The 21,239-nt window shown below is 45.3% G+C and overlaps 1 protein-coding gene across 3 annotated transcripts in view; it reads right to left on the reverse strand.

Annotated features, from left to right (window-relative positions):
* The window catches only part of FNDC3B (fibronectin type III domain containing 3B), a 679,078-nt gene that overhangs the window by 35,338 nt on the left and 622,501 nt on the right, over positions 1-21,239 (reverse strand). For all 3 annotated transcript variants that reach the window (XM_029615068.1, XM_029615066.1, XM_029615067.1), the window contains exons 23-25: positions 20,998-21,210; positions 11,624-11,790; positions 7,531-7,658 (exon numbers count right to left, since the gene is read on the reverse strand). In XM_029615068.1, the coding sequence (XP_029470928.1) occupies positions 7,531-7,658; positions 11,624-11,790; positions 20,998-21,210 (508 nt within the window). The remainder of the gene's footprint in view (positions 1-7,530; positions 7,659-11,623; positions 11,791-20,997; positions 21,211-21,239) is intronic.

Raw genomic sequence — 21,239 nt, forward strand, 5'->3', positions numbered from 1 at the left:
GTTAAGACGATCGAGGACACGATTCACATCCCTACTGGATACCACACTTGGCGAGGCCAGTGAGGTGCTATCAGGATCATGCATCCCTTGTCCTGACGTAACTTCACGAGAGTCTTTGAGAGAAGTGGAAGTGGAGGGAATGCATATAGGAGACTGGTTGCCCATGAGAGGGAGAACGCATCTCTTGACTGAGAGTGTTGGCTGCGAGTGAGAGAGCAAAAGTTCTCTACTTTGTGGCTTTGAGGTGACACAAAGAGGTGTATGCGAGGATGACCCCCAACGTTGGAATATTGAGTCCGCTATTGTGGGGTTGAGGGACCACTCGTGGGGATGGAAAGCGCGACTTAGGTTGTCTGCCAACACATTGACCACTCCCGGCAAGTAGGTGGCTCTGAGGTACATCGAGTGGGAGAGGGCCTCTACCCATATCTGTGCAGCTTCCTGACACAGTAGGTAGGAGCCTGTCCCTCCCTGTTTGTTGATGTACCACATAGCTACCTGGTTGTCAGTCTGAATCAGGATGACCTGATTGGAAAGGCGATCCTGAAACACCCTTAGAGCATATCTGATTGCTCGCAGCTCCAGGAAATTGATTTGGTGTTTGGCTTCCTCTGGAGACCAAGTTCCTTGTGTTTGCAAATCGGCAACATAGGCTCCCCAGCCGAGGTTGGAGGCATCGGTGGTGAGAATTATTTGAGGTTTTGCAGCCTGGAAGGGCAGACCTTGGAGGAGATTGATCTGATTTTTCCACCAGGCTAGAGACTGATGGAGTGAGTCGGTGATGTGGACAGTGGTCGACAGATGTTGGACGGACTGAGTCCATTGTGACCTTAGAGTCCACTGCATGACTCTCATGGCCAAGCAGGCCATTGGGGTAACCTGTACTGGGGATGCCATGTGTCCCAGTAGGATGAGGAAGTGGCGTGCAGTCATGCAGCGCTGAGACTGTAGCTGGTGTGCGAGAGAGATGAGAGTGAGAGCTCGCTGTCGAGGCAGAAATGCCTTTGCCTGCAAGGTGTCCAAGTCTGCTCCTATGAATGATAAAGTTTGAGATGGGACTAAGCAGGATTTTGCGTAGTTGACGAGAAATCCTAGCGAAATCAGAGTGTGTAAAGTAAGATGTAGGGACGACAGAGCAGCTTGCTGAGTGGGAGCCCTGATCAACCAATCGTCTAGATAGAGGTAGACGTGAACACCTTGAGGAAGGCTGCTACTACTACGAGGCACTTGGTGAAGACTTGTGGTGCAGATGCCAGGCCAAATGGGAGCACTCTGTATTGATAGTGCTTGGGGCCTACCAGAAATCTCAGGAACCTTAAATGAAATGGATTTATCGCAATGTGTGTGTACGCATCTTGGAGATCGAGAGAGCAGAGCCAGTCTCCTCTTTGCAGAAGAGGAAGGAGGGAACCCAAGGTTACCATCTTGAACTTTTCTCTGTGGAGGTACTTGTTGAGGACACGTAAGTCCAGAATTGGACGAACGCCGCCTGATTTTTTGGGGATTAGAAAGTACCGGGAATAGAATCCTAGACCTTGTTGGGAGTAGGGCACTGGTTCTATTGCTCTGGACTGGAAGAGGAGGGAGACCTCCTGCTCCAGGTGTAGTGAGTGGTCGGATGTTCTCCACGTTGGTAGAGGTGGGGAGTCTGGTGGAATGGAGAGAAAGTTCAGGCGATAACCTTGAGAGATTATGGCAAGGATCCACTGGTCTGAGGTGACTGTGTGCCACCTGTTGTTGAAATGGCACAGTCGATCTCCCACTGGTATCTGAGGCAGTAGAAACTGGCTGCTGCTCTCTATGCAGGAGTCAAAAGCCGGAAGCAGGGCCTGGCTGAGGAGCTGCTTGTGGCTTTTGTTTATGAGGTTGACAAGACACGGCCTGTTGAAAAGGTCTCGTGGAACGAGTTCTAGACGGTGGTGGATAGGATTTCTTTGGACGGAAGAATTACTTTTTAGTATCCTTCCTGAATGGCTATTTGGAGGAATACTCAGAGGGCATCAGAGAGAGCTGGTGAAGGGTCTCCACAACTGGTTGGCGGATACTATTTCAAAGTCCAATCTTACCAAGCTGCCCTTCAAGGGCTTGCCTTTATTTGGCAGTAAATTGGAAAAAATGTCAAGTAAATGGGGAGAGATCCAGGTCCTTCGATTTCCAGAGGACAAGAAACCATTGACCGGTCTTTTTGGGCAAGTGGCTGCTCTTGAGACTACCTGCATTTTTGGCCTTTTGAGGCCTCCTTGAGTTCCGCAACTGTCCGCGGAATCTGTTCGCCAAACAGATTGCTCCTATGCAGGGCAAATCAGATAATCTGTCTTGCACCTCAGGGCGCAAGTCAGAAGACTTAAGCCAGGCCCACCTTCTTGCTGAAATAGCAGTTGCAGACACCCTGGAAGCGGTGTCGAAGATATCATAAGAGGATCTTATTTCATGCTTCCCTGCCTCAAAACCCTTGTGTACGAGGGTTTGAAGCTGTTCCTGGAATTGCTGAGGCAGGGACTCTACAGTCCTGTATCTGCTTGAATAAGACCCTGTTGTACTGGGTCATAAACAGCTGGTAAGAGGCGATCCGAGAGATGAGCATTGAGCCCTGGAAGACACGCCGGCCAATGGCATCCAGGAATTTCTGTTCCTTACCTGGGGGAAAGGAAAAGTGGGGTTTTGATCTTTTTGCCCTCTTTTGGGCAGATTCTACAACCACAGATTGGTGATTCAGCTGAGGTTTCTGGAATCCTGGGGCTGACTGGACAAAATAAGTGGTATCAGCTTTTCTGTTGACTGGAGCAACAGAACCAGGGTGTTCCCAGTTCTTTTTGAGGAGATCCAAAAGAACCTGGTGAATAGGGATAGAGGCTATTTCCTTGGGAGCATCCAGGAATTGTAACAGCTCCATCATTTGATGTCTGTCATCTTGTTCAGTCTGCAATTGGAAGGGAACCAATTCAGTCATTTCCTTCACAAAATTTATGAAGGATAGGTCCTCTAGAGGAGAACGTTTCCTGCTTTCAGTAGGAGAAGGTGGCGATGGCAAGTCATCGGTGTCTTGAGAAGAATCGGTGGTCTAGGTGTCATAGGGATCAGCACCTGCCCCTCTAGGAACCTGAGAAGGACGGGACGATGGTATTCCTGAAGGTCCTGGGCTAGGCTCCGAAGACATCGAGGGAAGTACTGGAAGCACTGATGAAGGCATCAAGGGCATCGATGGATGGATCGGTGGCGCTGATGGGCGCATCGGCATCGATGGTTGAGGCATTGGCAGGACACCAGATGGCGGAATGCAGAACGGTGTTTCTCCTCCTGATGACAGAGTAAGCGGGGAAGGCACCGGAGCCATCGGTGACCCAGGACCCATCGGTGGAAAAGTGGCTATAAGCGCTTCCATCTTCGAGAGCAGCGGTGCCAATGCTGCTGAAATGGGATCGATGATCAGTTCCGCGACCGGCACCGATTTTGGCGCCGGGGGACCTTGGAGTCTGTGTATCGCCTTATTGATGGCCTCCTGAACCAGATGGTCCAGTTCTTCATGGAGACCTGGAGCAAGCAGCCCCGGCTCTGGAAGGGAAGAAGGAGGCAGAGGCACAGCTGGAGGGACCACCATTAGAGGCGGAGTCGCGGCTCCCGATACCCATCCGGGTGAGGGTTGCCTCGGTGACTCGGTCGCAGAAAGGGTCAGTGCCTTTTCTGGACGGCTCGGACGATGACTTTCCTTCATCGATGGTCCGAGACTTCTGGTGTCGATGCCGATGTTTCTCTCTATGATCCCCTCGGTCCTGAGGGGGGGTGGAGGTAGTCGAAGACCAAGAAATTGTCGACGCCGAGCGGTCACCGGCTGGTGGCCGAAACTGGCGCAAAGTGGACGGTTCCGGTTCAGACGAAATCGATGCAATAGACGGCGTCGGGGTTTGAGAACAGAAGAGAAGTTCCATTTTCTCCATTCTGGCCTTGCGACCTTTAGGTGTCATTAAGGCACATTTGGTGCAGGTCAAGATATCATGCTCGCACCCAAGACACATTACACAGACTTTATGAGGGTCTATTATGGACATGGTGCGAGTACAGTCTGGGCACCGATGGAACCCAGACGCCATGGCCTCTGAAAAAATTGAGCCGCGGTACGGTTGACGGCCAGTAGGCCGCGAGGGCCAAACTCAATGGGAATCTACCGAAAACAGGTAAAAACTTACCAGAGTACCGCGGAGTCAAAATTCGAAGGAGGGACCCCTGTGGGGTATGAAATTTTTTAGTAATTCCGTGAGGAAAATTCCTGTCAGGAATCTCTGTGGAGCTCCTTAACCCGTGTGGATACTGCTGCGCGGAAAAAAGAAGACTGAAGGGGGACTTCTGCTGGCTGCAGGTTTAGTGCCATGCTGCGCTTGCCCAGTAGGTGCCAGTCAAAGTTCTAGAAACTTTGACAAAAGTGTTCCGTGATTGGGCTCCATCCTGTGATGTCACTCATATGTGAGGACTACCATCCTGCTTGTCCTGTGAGAATAAATGGAATAACGGTCCGTATTTCTCTGTGATTTGGGAAATGTGAATCACCACTTTCAGGTTCAACAGTTGTTGTAATGGCACTTCCACTCCTACCCTCTTCTGAGGGGAGTTGCAAAGAGAGACCATGAAGGCCTCCGGAGGAACGCAAAGAAATTTTAGAGCATACCCGTCCCAAATCACTTCAAGAACCCATTGATCCGAAGTAATCTGGACCCACCTGTGATAACAATGGGATAGACGACCACCTATCTCCTGCAACAACAGGTAAGCCTACAAACCTTCATTAGGAAGATTGAGGGGCTCCACCTCCAGGGCCTACATCCCTTGGAGGGCCTTGGGGGTGAAAGAACTGAGACCTGCGGAAGGGATGGGATTTCTGGGTAGAATCTCCCCTCAAAAGGCCAAAAATACAGGTAGTCTCAAGAGCAGCCACTTGCCCAAAAAGACCGGTCAATGGTTTCTTGTCCTCTGGAAATCGAAGGACCTGGATCTCTCCCCATTTACTTGACATTTTTTCCAATTCACTGCCAAATAAAGGCAAGCCCTTGAAGGGCAGCTTGGTAAGATTGGACTTTGAAATAGTATCCGCCAACCAGTTGCACAGCTACAGTTGCTGCCTGGCCTAAATAACCGTAACCGCTCCTCTGGTGGCTGTGCGAACCAAGTCAGAGCTCGCATCAGCTAAGAAGGCAACCCCCGATTCTACCATAGGTCCAAGATTGGATCCAGCACCACCAGATTCTTGACAAGACACAAGGTAGCCCGAGCTACCAAGGCACACAAGAAGCAATTTGCAAGTTCATTGTCACTGTCTCAAAAGGCTTGCTTTAGGATAGGCTCAATCCTCCTATCCTGAGCATCCTTCAGTGCCACACCTCCCTCTACCGGGATGATGGTACATTCCTTGACAGAACACACCAAGGCATCCACCCTAGGGAAATGCAACTCCTCTCTGGATTGTGGATCCAAGGAATATAAACCCACCAAGATGCATCCTCCTTTAAAAGATGCCTTTGGCGCACTCCATTCCAGATCAATCAACTCCTGGACTGCATCCAGGAGGGGAAAGAAACAAGAAACCTTGTGTAGGGTGACCAAAATAGAATCTTTCTTCTGCATCCCCAAGGAGTCCAAGGGTCTTCAAAGTCTGAGAGATGAAGCCTGGCAACTCATCTCTATGAAAGAAATGGAGTTCAATATAGCTCCAAATCTGGGGGAATGTCCCCTTCCTCATCAGGAAAGTCACTACCACCATCATCGGTGTCATCCTAATCTACTTGCATTTGAGGTTAGTCAGGCTGCATTGTGCCATGGCGCTTGACCAAGGAGACTGGCGGAAGAGCACTTGGAGCACACGGACCTACTTTAGTAGACACTATCGATTCAGAATACTGGCCCTGAAGAAACACCTGCAGTCCTTGGAAGAATTCTACCCAGGAAAAGGAGGATGGGTCCATTCCAGGCCCCATAGGCACGAACCTAATTTTCTGAGAGATAGTGATTCGTGACAACTCGGCCCATGGATCAATCAAGGGAAAGGACACTCCTGTCATGTCTCCCTTGGTCCCACTTCCCTCAGACTGATGAGATGGACCATCGCTGGGAAAATCAGAAGCTGACACAGGCGTAAAGAAAGCTCTGGTTGAATGGCCCTGATGTGGCATGCAGCACAAATAGATAAGTGCTTACGCTTCTTCGCCATGGGCACCATAGTTGTAAGCATGCAGAACTATAAATGTTTGCACCTAGATTATGCACGCATAAATCCGTGCCCAAAATAGATGCACCAAAAAAAAAAATAATGGGTGCACAAAAACTGTACACGCAAACATACGTGCCTAGGCTGCACGTCTAACTAGGTGCCCAAACCGGGTACCCAGTACTAATACCAAGAAAGACATCTAAGCAGGATGCACAAGATGTGCATCCAGAAGGAAGGAATTGTATGTATAGGCGGGAATGGATGCTCAAAGAGGCGAGCAGGTGTGCACCGACGGCCCATAGCACAAAAACATGCAAAAACACCTTGCGGTCTACCACACACCAAAAAGGGAGAAGTCTGCGAGCGGGGCCTAGCCAAATGACTGCTCAACTTGCTATGCCTGCACTACCTCCTCACCGCTCAGAACTCCCCAGAGACGTGAGCAGGACAGCCGAATGCCGAGATAAGACCCTTTTCTCCTGCTTATTTTCTTCTCTGTGCTGTTTTTCTTTTTGAAGAAAAACTTTTACTTGAGTTCAACCTTCCCAGGTTGAAAGCAGGAACGGATCCAGGCTACGGGGGGGATAGGGGGGGGGGGGGGGGTGTGCTAAAGTCTTCATCGCCGAGTCTCTCTTGGCATGTAACCGCTAATTAGAATTTAGGTCCACACCACTCAAGGCTACAGGACTGAGGCACTCTACTGAGGGAGGGACTGCATGGTATCACCTTAGGAGGTAAGCAGTGCTATATAGACTGATATCTTCCTTCCAATTTCTTTCTTCTTCTACTTTTTTACTCACAGGCAATCCCCTGAAGGGAAATGCATATCCACCATCTGCTGGAGACAGAGAAAACTAGCAGGTTAATGTCGGGGCTGGACAATAATGGCCGTGATGTCGGCTTTTGCTCCATCTCCATCTGCCGGCAGAGGTGCATAATCCACTCGTTGGGACTGACCTGCCCAAACGCTGAGGAATGTCAAAATTAAAATCATAAGTTTGATCCTTTGTAAAACAGGGAACCAGAAATGAAAATGGGAAGACTAGAGGGGCCTTTTGGTCATATTCCATGTTTCTATGTAACAGAAATGAAAAATTCTCTTGTAAAACGGTCTTTGTAGCAAAGAAATTAAATTAGCTCTTTGCCTGTTAGAAAGAGGAACAGCTAGAATTCTTGGTCTTTGAATCTTCTCATACAAGAAACCAATGAGAAAAATGTGTTAAAAACTTAGTGAATTGCATAGATCTCAACAAAGACAGACTAGGTATGGAAAGTACACATGGTGTACAGTCAGCTGATCATCATCATAACTTATTATTATTTTGTTTTCTTACCTGTTTATATTCTGATTCTCTTCCAACAAGTACCTGTAGAATATAAAGAACTGGGTCTCCTTTCATGGGGGGGAGCATCTCCCATGTGATTTCACAAGTGTTTCCTTCCAACTGCGTTACTCGAGGTGCTGAAATAAAGGTTTAGGTACAGCTTCAACTAACTGGAACAAATAGGAATCAAATACATCATACAGTGTGGAAACCAATGTGTGCTTATGACACATTCCTCAAAACATCAAACAAAAACAGCATAGAAAATGATCAGCTGCAACGCTGACCTCCTATCCAGGATGTGTATCAGATTCTGAAAGTGAATTGGTTCCTGTGCCTTTAAAACCTGATTACCGGGAACATGAAGGGAAGAAAAAGCTCTGCAGATTCCTGTGGCTTTGGATTGCACAATCTAATTACAATGGTATCTGTTGTAGTTCAAGAGGTAGATGATTGGATATCATTAGAAGTGGAAAGGTTTTAATGGAATTTATGGGTCTACAATGAACAATAAACCTAAAATAATATTTTTAGTTTACTTGATGTCCAGGTTAACATGAATTGAGCTGTTTCAAAGCAGTGACTTAAGTCTAATCTTAATCACCCCTTTTGAGCTGAGTGACATTCCTTCCAGGAAGGGATAACAAGATGTTGCAATTCCTTCCAAAATGCCATATTCTGTGAAACAGCGTACACCACGTACATTTACATTCTGAAAATAAAGACAATGTACTACACACCTACGCTCACATTCTCGGAAACTGTTTACACTGCATCCATTCGCATTCTGCTAAACAACATAACAAATATATATTGTATTTCAGAGAAATAAGGCACGCCACGCAAATAAAGGGCACTGCTTCTCCAAAGTGATGTCTTACAAGATCTTGAAGGATCTTGAGTATAGAGGAACGCCAGGTTCTAGACTTCTGGTCTGGCACAGTAACAATTACGGAGGCCTACTTAAAAGCCCGTATTAAAATGGTACATTAACACCTCATTTTAATGTAAATTATTTTCTGCAGTACTATGTTAGTACTACAGAAGAGCAAATCCCATCTATGCTGGGAATTTGCGTGGCATGGACAAAAAAGTATGCATGCTCCTTGCTCTAGCAATGTGCAATTGCAGCCAAGAATTTTCAAGGGGCACTAGTCCTGAGTAACGTTTCCCTACAATCCCATGACCTAAATCAGCACCACCCCCACCAAGCATAACTTCTCCCTCCCCTCCTAACAGGCATTGGGATTGGAAACCCTGCACCTGGCTCCAAACCCTGCGCCCCACACCTCAAGTCAGAGAAAAAGACCTCCCCTTGTGGCCTCCCTGAGGTCCCCCCCACCCTCCCCTGTTATTCGAAGAAGGCCAAGGGCATTCCAGGCAGGAGCAATGCCCACCCCCGCTCCTGCCCCTGCTGCCACCAAAATTCAAAATGACACCAACTGATCCGTGGCTCCCCTTTGCCCCATACATAAGGAGCAAAATGAGAGCCATGGGTCACTGGGTGCCATTTTGAATTTTGATGTCAGCAGGGAGGACAGAGCCCTGAGACCATCGGCCAGCCCTTAGGGAAAGTTAACCTCTTGGGCTTATCGAGGATTGTGAAGCTTTCCGTGATTTGTGCATTAGCCATGTTCATATTCATGAGCTGCGCTACATGCATATTTTATTCGTGTTCCACTGGATTTCTTTCGGCAATGCAAAACAAATCAAGATTAGTTGGCACTATATGAGATTTTCTAACCCCGTGCATTGCACCTGGGGAGGTCTTAAATCTTGTCCCTCTTTTCAATTTACTGGGGTTGAACAGACTCCCATTGTTTGGTAACCTGCATTGTCTATCAGATGGTGTTTCCTATTTTACAGTGTCCTCCAGGCCCCCTTGTCCTTGTGTACAGAGTACAGTGCAGCTGTATTGCTACACTACTTGTACCATTTTAGTCATATTTCCCCTACTTTCTTTTTACCACGGCACTTGATTTAAATATTAAATCGGGCGCCCGGGAGAGGTGGATTGGCGCGCTTTAAGGGAGCGGGTGCTCAATCATGAGCACCCGCTTAACGCACTCTGATATTGCATTGGCCTGTATATGCTGAATTTCGGCACGCACTTTCTTAACAGAAGTGCTTAAAAAAAACAAACCCTTGAACTCCCAATGCAGTAAGCAAGTAGAATGCTAATGCAAATGTGCGCAAACAGAAAAATGTGCGCAAAACACACATTAAAATGTGCACTCTGCACAGGATGATCACAATTTTAACGGGTGGCTGGTGGAGTCACTCGGACAGATTTTATGCACACAAAAATCATGTTCTGTGCGCAGAAACGGTTTATGCTTGTTATATGCACGTAAAATATGATTTGTGTGCACAGAAATGTTTTTGGTGCAGAAATCTATTTTTTTTTTGGCAGTTTTTTTTCCCCCCACATAAATCATTCTGTGTGCACACAAAGCATGTTTTCTGTGCATAAATCCCGACTACAGGTCCCGGCACCAGAACCCCTGCTTCTGCTTGTACATGAACATTAGTGCCAAACAACTTTACTCCACCTCTGCCAGGAGTAAAATTCCTGGTGTTAAGCCAGCACACTGCTCTGCATTTGTGGGCACTAGCTAATGCCCCTATTAGCATACAATTTCCAAGCGAGGACACTAAACAGGATGTACAGTTTTACACACACATTTTTTGTGCACAAAACACCTTGTTGCATCGGGAGTTCAATTTCCATACCAAAAATGTGTGTGCACAGCTGAGGGTAAAACTATGTACTCTGCTGATTGCACTTTATTACGTTGGACAGTTTATTTGGTATGGGAAGGGGAGGTTGGAGTAGATATGACGTTTTCACAAATCCCAAAGAGGACAGGGTTTTCTCTCTAGAATATGCTGGCCTTTCCAGTTCTGTGCCTGTATCACTTCCTTGTTCAAAGGGACAGGTTGATCCTCTCTTGGTTTTACCCCCCATGGGGCTCACAGAGTAGTTTTTCATTTCTGATGAAAGAAAAGCAGAATTACAGGTCCATGCATGCAACGCAGGAAAACCAGGACCGGATCTCCATGTCCCTTTTGACATGGAGGAGGGTGGAGGCACGTCATGGCTTCCCTAATAATCTAGAATACTGTGTTTCAACGAAGTAGCTAGATCACAAAATACACTGTAAAATTCATCCATGTTATCTCTAGCTCAGTTTGTCACAAGTTTCTTATAAATTTAATCAGACACAAACCTGGCAGTTTCACAGACAATGTGAGGTCCATGTTCAAAAGCATTTAGCTAGCTAATACAGAAGTTAAATGAATATTTGGGCACATCTTATTAGCCAGCTATTATTTAGCGTATAACTGGACAGAATTTAGGGGTATCCTGGGGGCATAACTGGGAGGAGTTGAGTTAGCTGGCTAACTCCAATATTCAGTTACCCAAATAGCTGTCTGTGTGGTCAGGCCAAAACCCTGTCTTAACTAGCTGGCTATAGTTAGCTGGTTAAATTTAAGATAGTTGGCTATATTCAACACTGTAGCTCCCCTACTGAATATACCTCCAAAATTAGCTGGATTTTATCCGGCTAAGGGCCTGCTTTACCAAGGCTTTTCTCCCAAACTGTGCCTATAGGAAAAATGCTTAGTAAAATCAGCCCCTAACTGTGCTATGAGGACTGTGTCTTGCCATTTTGTGTTCTATTATAAACTCATTTATAGTGGAAAACCCATCATAGAGCAAATTAGACACCAACTGTTCATCAAGATTTAAGTAGAAATCATTTAACGCCTGAATATATTCCTGCAACATGTACCAGCACCAGACAAGACCACCACATAGCCACATTACCTTCCCAACAACACATGCTACCCAAATATTTGTTTACAATCTACAGCATTTGTTTTGTGTACAAGAAAAAGCAAGGGTCTAATTAACGCAGTGATAAAGCAATCAGACTACAGGGAAGACCGTGATTTACTGTCCAACTGTATGTACCTACGTGATTAATGATGATCTTATTTTCACTTATTTCCTTTAAAGCACAGAAAAAAATCCTACACCTGAGCGGATTTGTTTTGTTTTTTCTTTTTTAATGAGAAAGAACAGAGGCCTGCTTACCTTTGATGGCTGGTGGAACAGATTTGGTGGTACTGAATGTACAGACGTCCGAGAAGGGTCCCTCGCCGGCGTCGTTGACTGCTTGTATTCTGAAACTGTAGCACGTGAACTCCATCAGCCTCTGTACTTTGTAGGTGTGGCTTGGCCCTCTGTAGACTGGATTAAACCTAAAAGGGAGAAGACAACATTGAATCACTGTGAATATTCCAACGGAAATTATTTTCAGAATTAGTATGCAAAACTAGCAAGACTTCTTCAACGTGGTTCACCAAATCTTTTGAGGAAACTGAACAGTTTTTTTTGATCACTGCATCAACATATCTATGCAAACCTAAGGGACTGCTTTCCTTTCCCAAAGGACGTGCAAGATCCATAACATTAATGACATTATTCTTAAGATGTTGATGTTGGCAAGTGACTTCAAAAGGTTGTTAAAATTAGACAAGAGTTAGGAGAACCAAAGTGCAGAACCAAACAGAATCAAATACAGAAAACTACTGTTTTTAACCAGCAAATTCCCTTTGTTGATGTGGCTAACCTTTCCCTATAAGTCTGCTTCATTTTAGATCTACTGGCTCCCTTTTACCACCTTGCACGGCAGCTCATGGCTAATTCAATTTTTGCAAATCCCTTGGTTGCAGAGCAGCCTCGATAATTTTTCATCAATTTCACAGAGAAAGAGGAACTCCAAAAGAAAAGGAAATTATACTGCCTTGACTTTCATACACTTAATATCCAAGAATACTCTGCAAACAGAGACAAGTGAAAAACTTCCAGAAGGATAGCTGTGTGTCTGTAGCAGCATAAACAATGGGGGAGGCTGGTGGCACCATATAGACTAACCGAGGAAGGAGCTTCTGAGGACAAGTGCCCAGAGGGAAGGAGCTGTTTCTGGGGCTGGAAATTAGACAGTACTTAGGAGGCCAGCAGATTAAGAAATGTATAATCAACAACAGAAAGAAAGGAGGGGTACAAAGAGCATGACGTCATTTTCTGAAGGTAACTTAGATACCAGAATTTATAGCTCTCTGCTCTTTTGCCGAGCCATAATGGTAATCCTGAATGTCATTTTCTCCTGACAGCAGGGGAATAAAGTGTGGATGATAGCAGAGAAAGTGATGGCTAATCACTTTTTGACCTTTTGGCCAAGATCAAGTGCATGTTCTGAGCTGTGAGCTGAGTGCAGGCCTTCCTTGGCCTTTTGGCTGAGACTGAGAACCTGTACACTATGGGGTTGGTTAATGCCCTGCCACCGAACCCCACTGGGAAAATAATCCTGTTATGATGACTGCCAAAGCAATTGCCTGTTAACCAATATCCAGAGAAACCCTTTCCAGTTTCATGACTTACTAAGATAAGTTTTAACTGCAAAAGAAAAAAAAAGCAGAAATGAGATATTGGCTGATGATTATATATAAGGCAAAGATGTTTGATGGCCACATAGATGGTAACAATAATTGTCTGGGAAGGTTTTCTCTGGATATTGATTAAATTCAAAATTTCCTTCAAATTGAGCACCATTGATGAATCATTGTGAAAAAAAAAATGGTTGCACATAATCCGAAGTAAAGCTGAAAACATATGAAAAAGAGCAAGAGAAAAAAGACTGTTAAAGGTTCAAAGATTATTTGGGTGAGGGTTGCCACTTTATCCAAGTTGATCCAAGTCTTGGTTTGTCCCCACTGCATACATAGAAATATACTCCTGCATTAATTCCTCTTCGCCTCCCCCAGCATTGATCCCCTCTCACACCCCCCACCACCTTTGCACTACCAACATGCATCCCTCATTTGCCTTCTTTCCCTCTTCACTTACAACTCCCTCCTTGTGCTGTAAGATGCCTCCTTCCTCCTCTCATCTGAATCCGGAGTCCTGGAATCACAGGCTGAGGCTGTGCCTGCTCCTGCCCCTCCCCTGCTGCCGGTTGAAAGGATGGGAGGAGTTGAGGCTAGAAGGGGCACAGCAGAACAGAAAACAACAGCTCTGCTCTCTTCTCCAGCCCCTTACTTCCTTATCTCCCCACATGCTGCCTGTCTTGTCCGCTTGTCTAACCCCCTTTTCTTCAGAAGAAAGAGACGGAAGAGGGAGGGGGTTAGAATGAAGAAAAGAAAATAATTGCTTTGCTCCTTTCTCCAGCCACTCTCCTCTTGTGCTGGGTCAGCTGCCTGGAGGATGGGGGTGGGGGGGTGGAGCAGTAAACAGAAGAGCAGTTTGGGTTTGAGATTTGGGGCACCAGCCTTGTGTGCCCATGGCTGGTTATGCCCCTGAACTTAATTCTAACCCCTCAAAGATTAAATCCTAAGAGTTAGTGGACAGTAATTTTGTGATATTTGGCCTCCATTTCAGTGAGACAAAGAACTGAGGAAGATTAATGTGGACGTTATCAGGAAAAGTAGTTGGCTAGAACAGTGCTGCTGTATGTGTTCCAGGAAGACAGGACAGAGTGGGCCTTAGCCTTTAAAAACTACAGGAAGGTCATCGAAACCGCAAAAAGAGACTCCTACACCAACACCAAAACTGGGGAAAACACCACCACTAAAACACTGTTCCATATCGTCAAAAGACTCCTAGACATGCCTGCAAAATCTCAACACTATTCTGGAAAAACACCAGATTGCGACAACTTCACTCCTCAACAAAACTGCTAAGACCCCCAAAGAAAATACACTATGGTCAATATCCATCACATGACATCAGCCAGAGCTCAGGTACCACCCCCACCCTGCCTCAGATGGACACAAGATGGAGACTTCAAACCTTCTACCCAAATGGAAAAACTGAATGCATCCCCAGAGGCAACCACTTTCGGAACTGACTTAATAGCTCACATTTATGTAAGGTATTTTCACGTTACTCTTGACAATTCTTGCACTTAGTACTGTGGAATTTGAATTTAAAGGGTAATTTTAAAAGCCATTTTTGTACCATAGATTTAGCTCTGATGATCCAAAATGTAAAGAAAAAAATGACTGCATGCATTAATAATATCAACAAACACTATATGGAAGAAGACAGTGTATCTAGCTGGAAGCAAATCATCAAGATGCACTGATATTAAGAGCAGTAAAATGCATCCTGAACTTTACTTGATCATTCAATTACTGCTCAGTAAAAATGGGTTGAGAAGACTGACCGTGTGTTCTTTCCTTTTATGATATCTGACAAGGACAGAGAGAATGTGACGGAATGATCATCTCGTCTTCCCATTTCCTTTCTTACTACTGTATTGCATTTTCTACTTGATCTCTCCATTCATCTTTGCCCTTCTGCACTAAGGATACTTTGTGCTTATTAACACACTGTCATAGACATAAAATGAACGTAACTTGGCTCTAACAATCCATTTGCACTCTCCAGTAAGTGAAAGACTGTGAAAGTGAATTTTAATTCTGCAGATTGTTACCTGGAAATCACACACACTTATGAAACACAGCACAGATGTCTCACATACACAGCATGATTTTTACTAGAAGCTTTAAATCCACTAAATTTCTGAGGAATTTGAGGCTAGAAGAAAGGTTTCCTTTGCCAATATAAAATTAAAAAGCAAATGACTGCAACCAAGTTGACAACTTGCACACCTTTGCCAAGCTTGTCACCAATCAACAACATACGACTTTCAGGTATCTAGCTAAGCAAGCTTTTGTAACCAGTCAATCATTAACCCAGTCACAAATTATCTGCAATGACCCATCAAAACTCTGAGTTCAAAAACAATAGCTAATGACAAATGCATGCAGGAGATCACTGCGAAGCAATTACATGACAAGAGCTACTTAATTTTTCCCCTTACCTACACGCACAGAATACCAAGAACCGTCTTAACCTAATACTGCCGTCTTGCCTTCTAAAACATCCATTGAAACCAGGTATAAAGCTTCTTCTTGGTCAGGAGATTTTTTTTTTCAAATTGAGGTTTGAGATTATTATGGAAGATTTTAAATTTAGCAATAAATTCCATATGCACATTCCATCCTTCCCCCCACAGTATCAAAATCATAGCTAGCCCTATTGCTATGCAACAGTGTTGCAATAGAGGTCAGATCTTCAAATAACAGCCTCACTAGCTTTGGTAGCTGATTGGACTGAAGAGACTGGTGTTGGGCCATGGGGAAAGGCGATACTTTGGTGATGGATTAAGAGTAGGATCTCGTATGGTCTATCCTCCCAGGATGGTAGAAAACCAATGAGGAAGGCAACAAAAATGGATGCGAATAAGGAGTAATATCCTACAAGCTATGAAGCTTTTACGGCTAGCAGCTGGGTTATTTCCTTGGCAGAATGGATGGGCTTAACTGGTCCATTTCTGCCGTCATCTGATATGTTACTTTGCTGCCCACAAAGGAGATCTGAATTTGAATCTTCTGCATCTCAGGTCAGCTGGGGATGTTGTGAGCGCAGCATTCGGAGAAGGGAGTCCCAGACACTGTGCATCAGTGACGCCTACTGGTTGGGTAAGAGTGTACTTTTTAGTTTCATTGGTTTTATTTTATTACACCACCTTTCCAATTAAAAACATGGCTGATAAATCAACAAATAAAACATCAACTGCTTGGAATCAATATAAAGGAATTCCAATTTTACTAAATAATTTATGAGGAGGAAATTCACTGATGTTGGCTGAGTTGAGAAACCCTGAGAAATCCAAAAGTTGAGGATTCTTGAGGGGGGGGGGGTGTTTGGTTCATTTTTTAAAAACATTTGGGCTAGACACATGTTTAAAGGGAAACTTTTCAATTTCTAGTTGTTATATAAGCATACCTAGTTTCAACATTTGGTTGCTTTAGGTTGAATATTTCAGATGTGTATTCACTGTTGGGTTATAAGTGATATTTTTTTAAAGAATAAAAGCAACAATCCAGTGTACTCCAAGAATGCTGAATTATTTCTCATACTACCCTGCCAGAGTGTTCTGGACTAGATATTTTATATATCCAAGCTATGTTGTATTTTACTCTGAAAATAAAATGAGAGAAGAGACTTTGCATCTGCAGCAAACTGATTCCAATATGTCTGGTCATTTAACAGAAGATGATAAAATGAAATTCTGGAATATACAGCTGAACATTTAACCACCATAAAAAGGGGAAAGCAAGATAATCTTACAGTTCCATCATCACAGGCACTGTCCATGAAAGCATTTTGTGGTTTTCTAAATTCCCCTAAGACTGGGAATTTGATTTCTGTGTGCTTAATATCTGCCTTCTGTTGTCAGCTCTCAGCCATTCTGCTGAGAACCAGCGAAAGTGCAAGGATTCACATTTTGTTCATTTTCACTGGGTCACCGTTTAACACCATTTCATCCAAAATTATGTGCGTTTTGTCCCAAGTAAACACTAAGGAGTAAATTTTTAAAGCACTTGCACACATAAAATTAGCGTATACATGCAGAAGTAGTTTATATTTGCATAATTGCTATTTTATTGATATCGAAAGTATGCGTGCACTTTTAGGTTTTGTGCACACATATACATGTGAAAAGAAGGGGGTTGGTCTAGGAGGCGTTCCAGACAGGGCCAACAGTTATGCACACAAGTTGCTGTAAGAGACTTATGCCCATACATTTGGCAATTTGTGTAATTTTGCACCTGCTAATTATCTTGCATAATTTATGTCAAACTTGTTTATTGTCTACTGTTGGCTGGATATATGGGGGAGGGGGGCGGCGGGAGAGAGTTCAGGCTAAAGAACTAGGAGGGTCTCGCAGAACTGGAGAAGGACTGGGAGAACTGGTGGAGAAATCAGAAAACTGGCTATTTCAATTACGCATGCACGTTTTAAAATATACCAACTTCCACGCATAAATTGGGTTTTACGTGAGCAAGCGCTACTTTTTTCCATGGGTAAAATATACACCCATATATTTTTTAAATTGGTAGAAAACGTACACACTTTCAATGCATTGCATATACTCTCATGCACACCTACACAGGCGGGTCTCTTGTGCAAGCAAAATCTTCTTTTAAAACAAACAAACAAAAAAAACCTTCTTGTACTGGCTGTTATGAGTTTTTCCTTTCCAGAAGCAGCAGGAAATGTATTCTTTGAGCGAAAGAGGTGCCATTTTCAAAACTGTACAAAGAAACTGGCTTGCAGGCTTCATGCATTTTTTTGCCCTACTTTTGTCTGAAAATTAAATCTCTCTCCATTGGCCAGAAAAGAATATGCTCCTATAAAGGAAAAAAAGGAAACACTTGGGGGAGAATTTTATCTGGGCCACACATGGTCGACACGGCTTTTAAAAGCTGCTAATTATGAGCGCATATGCAGAAAAAAGGGGGCAAGGCATGGGTGTTACACGTATCACTCCGTATTTTAAAACCGGCGGCCGCAGCAGCGCACAACAGTTTGTTAGCTGCGTATATTTATTGCTGCTCCAAATGAGGTGCAAGTCTGCAGCAATCACATTTTAGGCCTAACATAACAGGGTGAGGGGTCTGGGCCAACTAGGGGCATGCAGAGGGTCTGGATGACCTAGAGATATAGCCTGGGCAAACTGGTGGCCTATTTGATAAAACTGGGAAAGGAAAATTAGTTCTTACCTGCTAATTTTTGTTCCTGTAATACCACACATCAGTCCAGGCTAGAGGGTTATGCACTCCCACCAGCAGATGGAGTCAGAGAGCAAAGCTTCGAGGCACTGGTATTCCAAGTGTGCCACCTGCAGCTCATCAGTATTTATCGATACCCAAGCAAAGTATAATTGACAAAAACCATCTAATTCCTGAAACAAGGGTGAACAGGAAAAAAAACTCCCAAGGGTCCGAAACAAACGACCCCAATACCTGAAAATCAGGTTTGAAGCACGGTTCATAACAAAAACCAAAATATTATAGAATCATTCTGATGGATTCCCTATGTACAGCAGCTAACCGTTAGGTAAATCAGTCTTTCGGCAGCAGCACCCGGGCGGGATCCTGGACAGATCTGTGGTATTACAAGAATGAAAATTAGCAGCTAAGAACATATTTTCCTTGCCTGTACATATCCAGATCAGTCCAGACCAGTGGGATGTACCAAAGCCACATTACACCGGGCGGGAACCCGAAAGACCTGCTGCAAAACACTCTCCTGCTGTTTTTGAATCCAACATAAACACGCTCTTTGCATCAGGCTGGCACACACTGCCACCCGAAGTCCTAAGGAGAAGACCCTGAACACCCACTTCAGATGCAGCTCCAGCTCGCGGTCCTGCACATCTCTGAGAGCAGCCGCTCCTGCCACTAGAATGGTCGTCTTCTTGGTCATCGCTGATACAGCCGCATCCACCTTAGGTACCCTGAGGTGTTCTAAATGTTCCTCCATCAGCGGGTAGAATTTTTGCATCGCTCGGCCGACCTTAAGCCCTGCCTCCAGGGATTCCCACTCCCGGCTGATGAGCTTTTGAATCTTCTTTGGGATGGGAAAAGCACTAGGTGGACCTCTGAGACAGTCCAGGACTGGGTTCACTCCTTCACTGTCTGAATCTTCCAGCGAGAGTCTCACCTCCAATTCCTCAAGCACCTGGGGAATAAGGGGGCGCGATTCCTCCCTCTTAAACAGCCGGACTATGCGGGGGTAGTCCCCCCCCTCTGCACTACGTTCTACCAAATCCTGATCATCGTCGCCCGTATCTACGTCTGGAGGGACCTCAGCCTGATCTGCAGCGGTGTCCCTCCGGGGCGGAGTGGAGTCGTTCCCCCTGTTGGTCGACTGCACCTCCTAGATCCTCTCAAGCCAAAGTTGCCCAGGACGGACAATCGTCAGTTCGCAGATGGGGACGCTTGGGAACTCCCACACTCCCATCCGCTCTGCGCTTCGTGAGCTTCCGAGCCAGAAATGCTTCATGCATGAGCAGCACAAATTCCAGTGAAAATCCCCCTGGTCCCATCTCGTCACTGCTAGAATCAGTGTCTGTGTCTCTCGATTCCTCCGGTCTCAGAGTCCACACAGTGCGAGACAGTGGGGGAGGGTCATCCTGGGAGACCTTTTCCACAGGGTGCGCAGTGGGTGTTGGGCTCCTTCTGTTAGACCCAGCCACCGAGCCTGACTTGCGTGCAGACTTTTTAGGTTTGGTCATCTTGTCTGAGGCCCCTTCCCCACCCAGTGTACAGTCTGTGCACAGTGACAGGGGGTCTAAATAAGCTGACCATATCCCGTAAGTCTTACAGGGTGCCACCAGAGGAGTTTCTGCCATGTTCCTCCTGCAAAAAGGGGCATTTAACTGCCCCCCCCCCCCAGAAGAAAACATGCTGCCACCCAGCCCTGGTGACTCCAACCAAAAACGCCATGAAAATCGGCCCCAGGAACGCTGGGGAGCAGTGTGGGAGGTCGCAAAAGAAAAACAAAATGGCCACCACGGTAAAAATAGCTCCAGAGCTGGCGGTAAAAATGAGGCAGGGGGCCTAAAAATGTCCTTGGAGGCTCTTACCAGGGCTGAAACACTCTCCCCTCCTCTTCAGGGGTCTGCCTGGCTCTGCACAACCAGGCAGACTGATTTACCCCAGGAGCCGCGGTGAACAGGGAACTTGGAGCTGTATTTTTGGGGGTTTTTTAACTTCTAGTAACAGGAAAAAATAAAGCATATGCTAAGAATAATAGAAAAAAAATCCCCAAAGGTTCTACTTCCTGTACCGCAGACACTGAGGGGGAACCTTTGGGTCGCTGAGGGAGCCAGGGGTCACCAAACCCCCATTCGCCCCAGACACTGAACCTAGCACCTCAGGTCTCACACAGAGCTACAGGTATACACGACCACCATCTGCTGGAGTCAGAGAAATACTGATGAGCTGCAGGTGGCACACTTGGGATACCAGTGCCTCGAAGCTTTGCTCTCTGACTCCATCTGCTGGTGGGAGTGCATAACCCACTGGTCTGGACTGATCTGGGTATGTTCAGGAATGCCCTTCATGCCAGCATATTTTAAAATCTGCTTACATGGGCATATTGAAGCCGGCAAAGTCCCAAGGAAGATATATGAAGTACGTTTGTTCGAGTAACAGCTTAAAATTAGGAGCACACGTATGTGTGGTAGGTACATTTTAAATCATATACACACAACAGCGCACATGATTTAAAATTCCAACACATATCCATTTGGGCACCCGCACACTTGTTTTAAAGTTACCGTCCCTGGGAAAGGAGGCAACATTTTTAAAATCCCCCAAAATTAAAGTGTGGGATTTTTTTTTTGTTTTTTTTTACTTTTCTTCTAGTGACTAGTTAACAGCATTATTTTGTTTTGTTTTTACACCAATAGGACAAGCAACAGCGAATAGAGAAGACTTCTAGTCTCTTGCTCTCCTCTTCCACCCATTCTTATCATACCCGCCTTTGCTGAAAAAAAAGTGCACACAGCTCACGGTGACTGGAGATGAATCAACCCGTGAACTCGCCTTTTGTTTCTGTCTTCTATCTGAAGGATGTACATCATGTCGTCAGCAGAATGAGCCCGGGAACTGCTCTCTCCCCATTTCAGCTTCAGGCTCTGAGGACCAGCTGCGGCACATTCCAGTCGAGGCGGCAAAGGTGGTAGGGGGCTTGTTTTCACCTTAATAGCATGGCTGAATGGCCCTACTCCAATTTCATTCACAGCCTGGATCCGGATTCTACAAAAACAAAGAAAACGCAAAATATT

The sequence above is a fragment of the Rhinatrema bivittatum genome, chromosome 9, assembly GCF_901001135.1.
Source record: "Rhinatrema bivittatum chromosome 9, aRhiBiv1.1, whole genome shotgun sequence".
Classification (NCBI taxonomy): Eukaryota; Metazoa; Chordata; class Amphibia; order Gymnophiona; family Rhinatrematidae; genus Rhinatrema; species Rhinatrema bivittatum.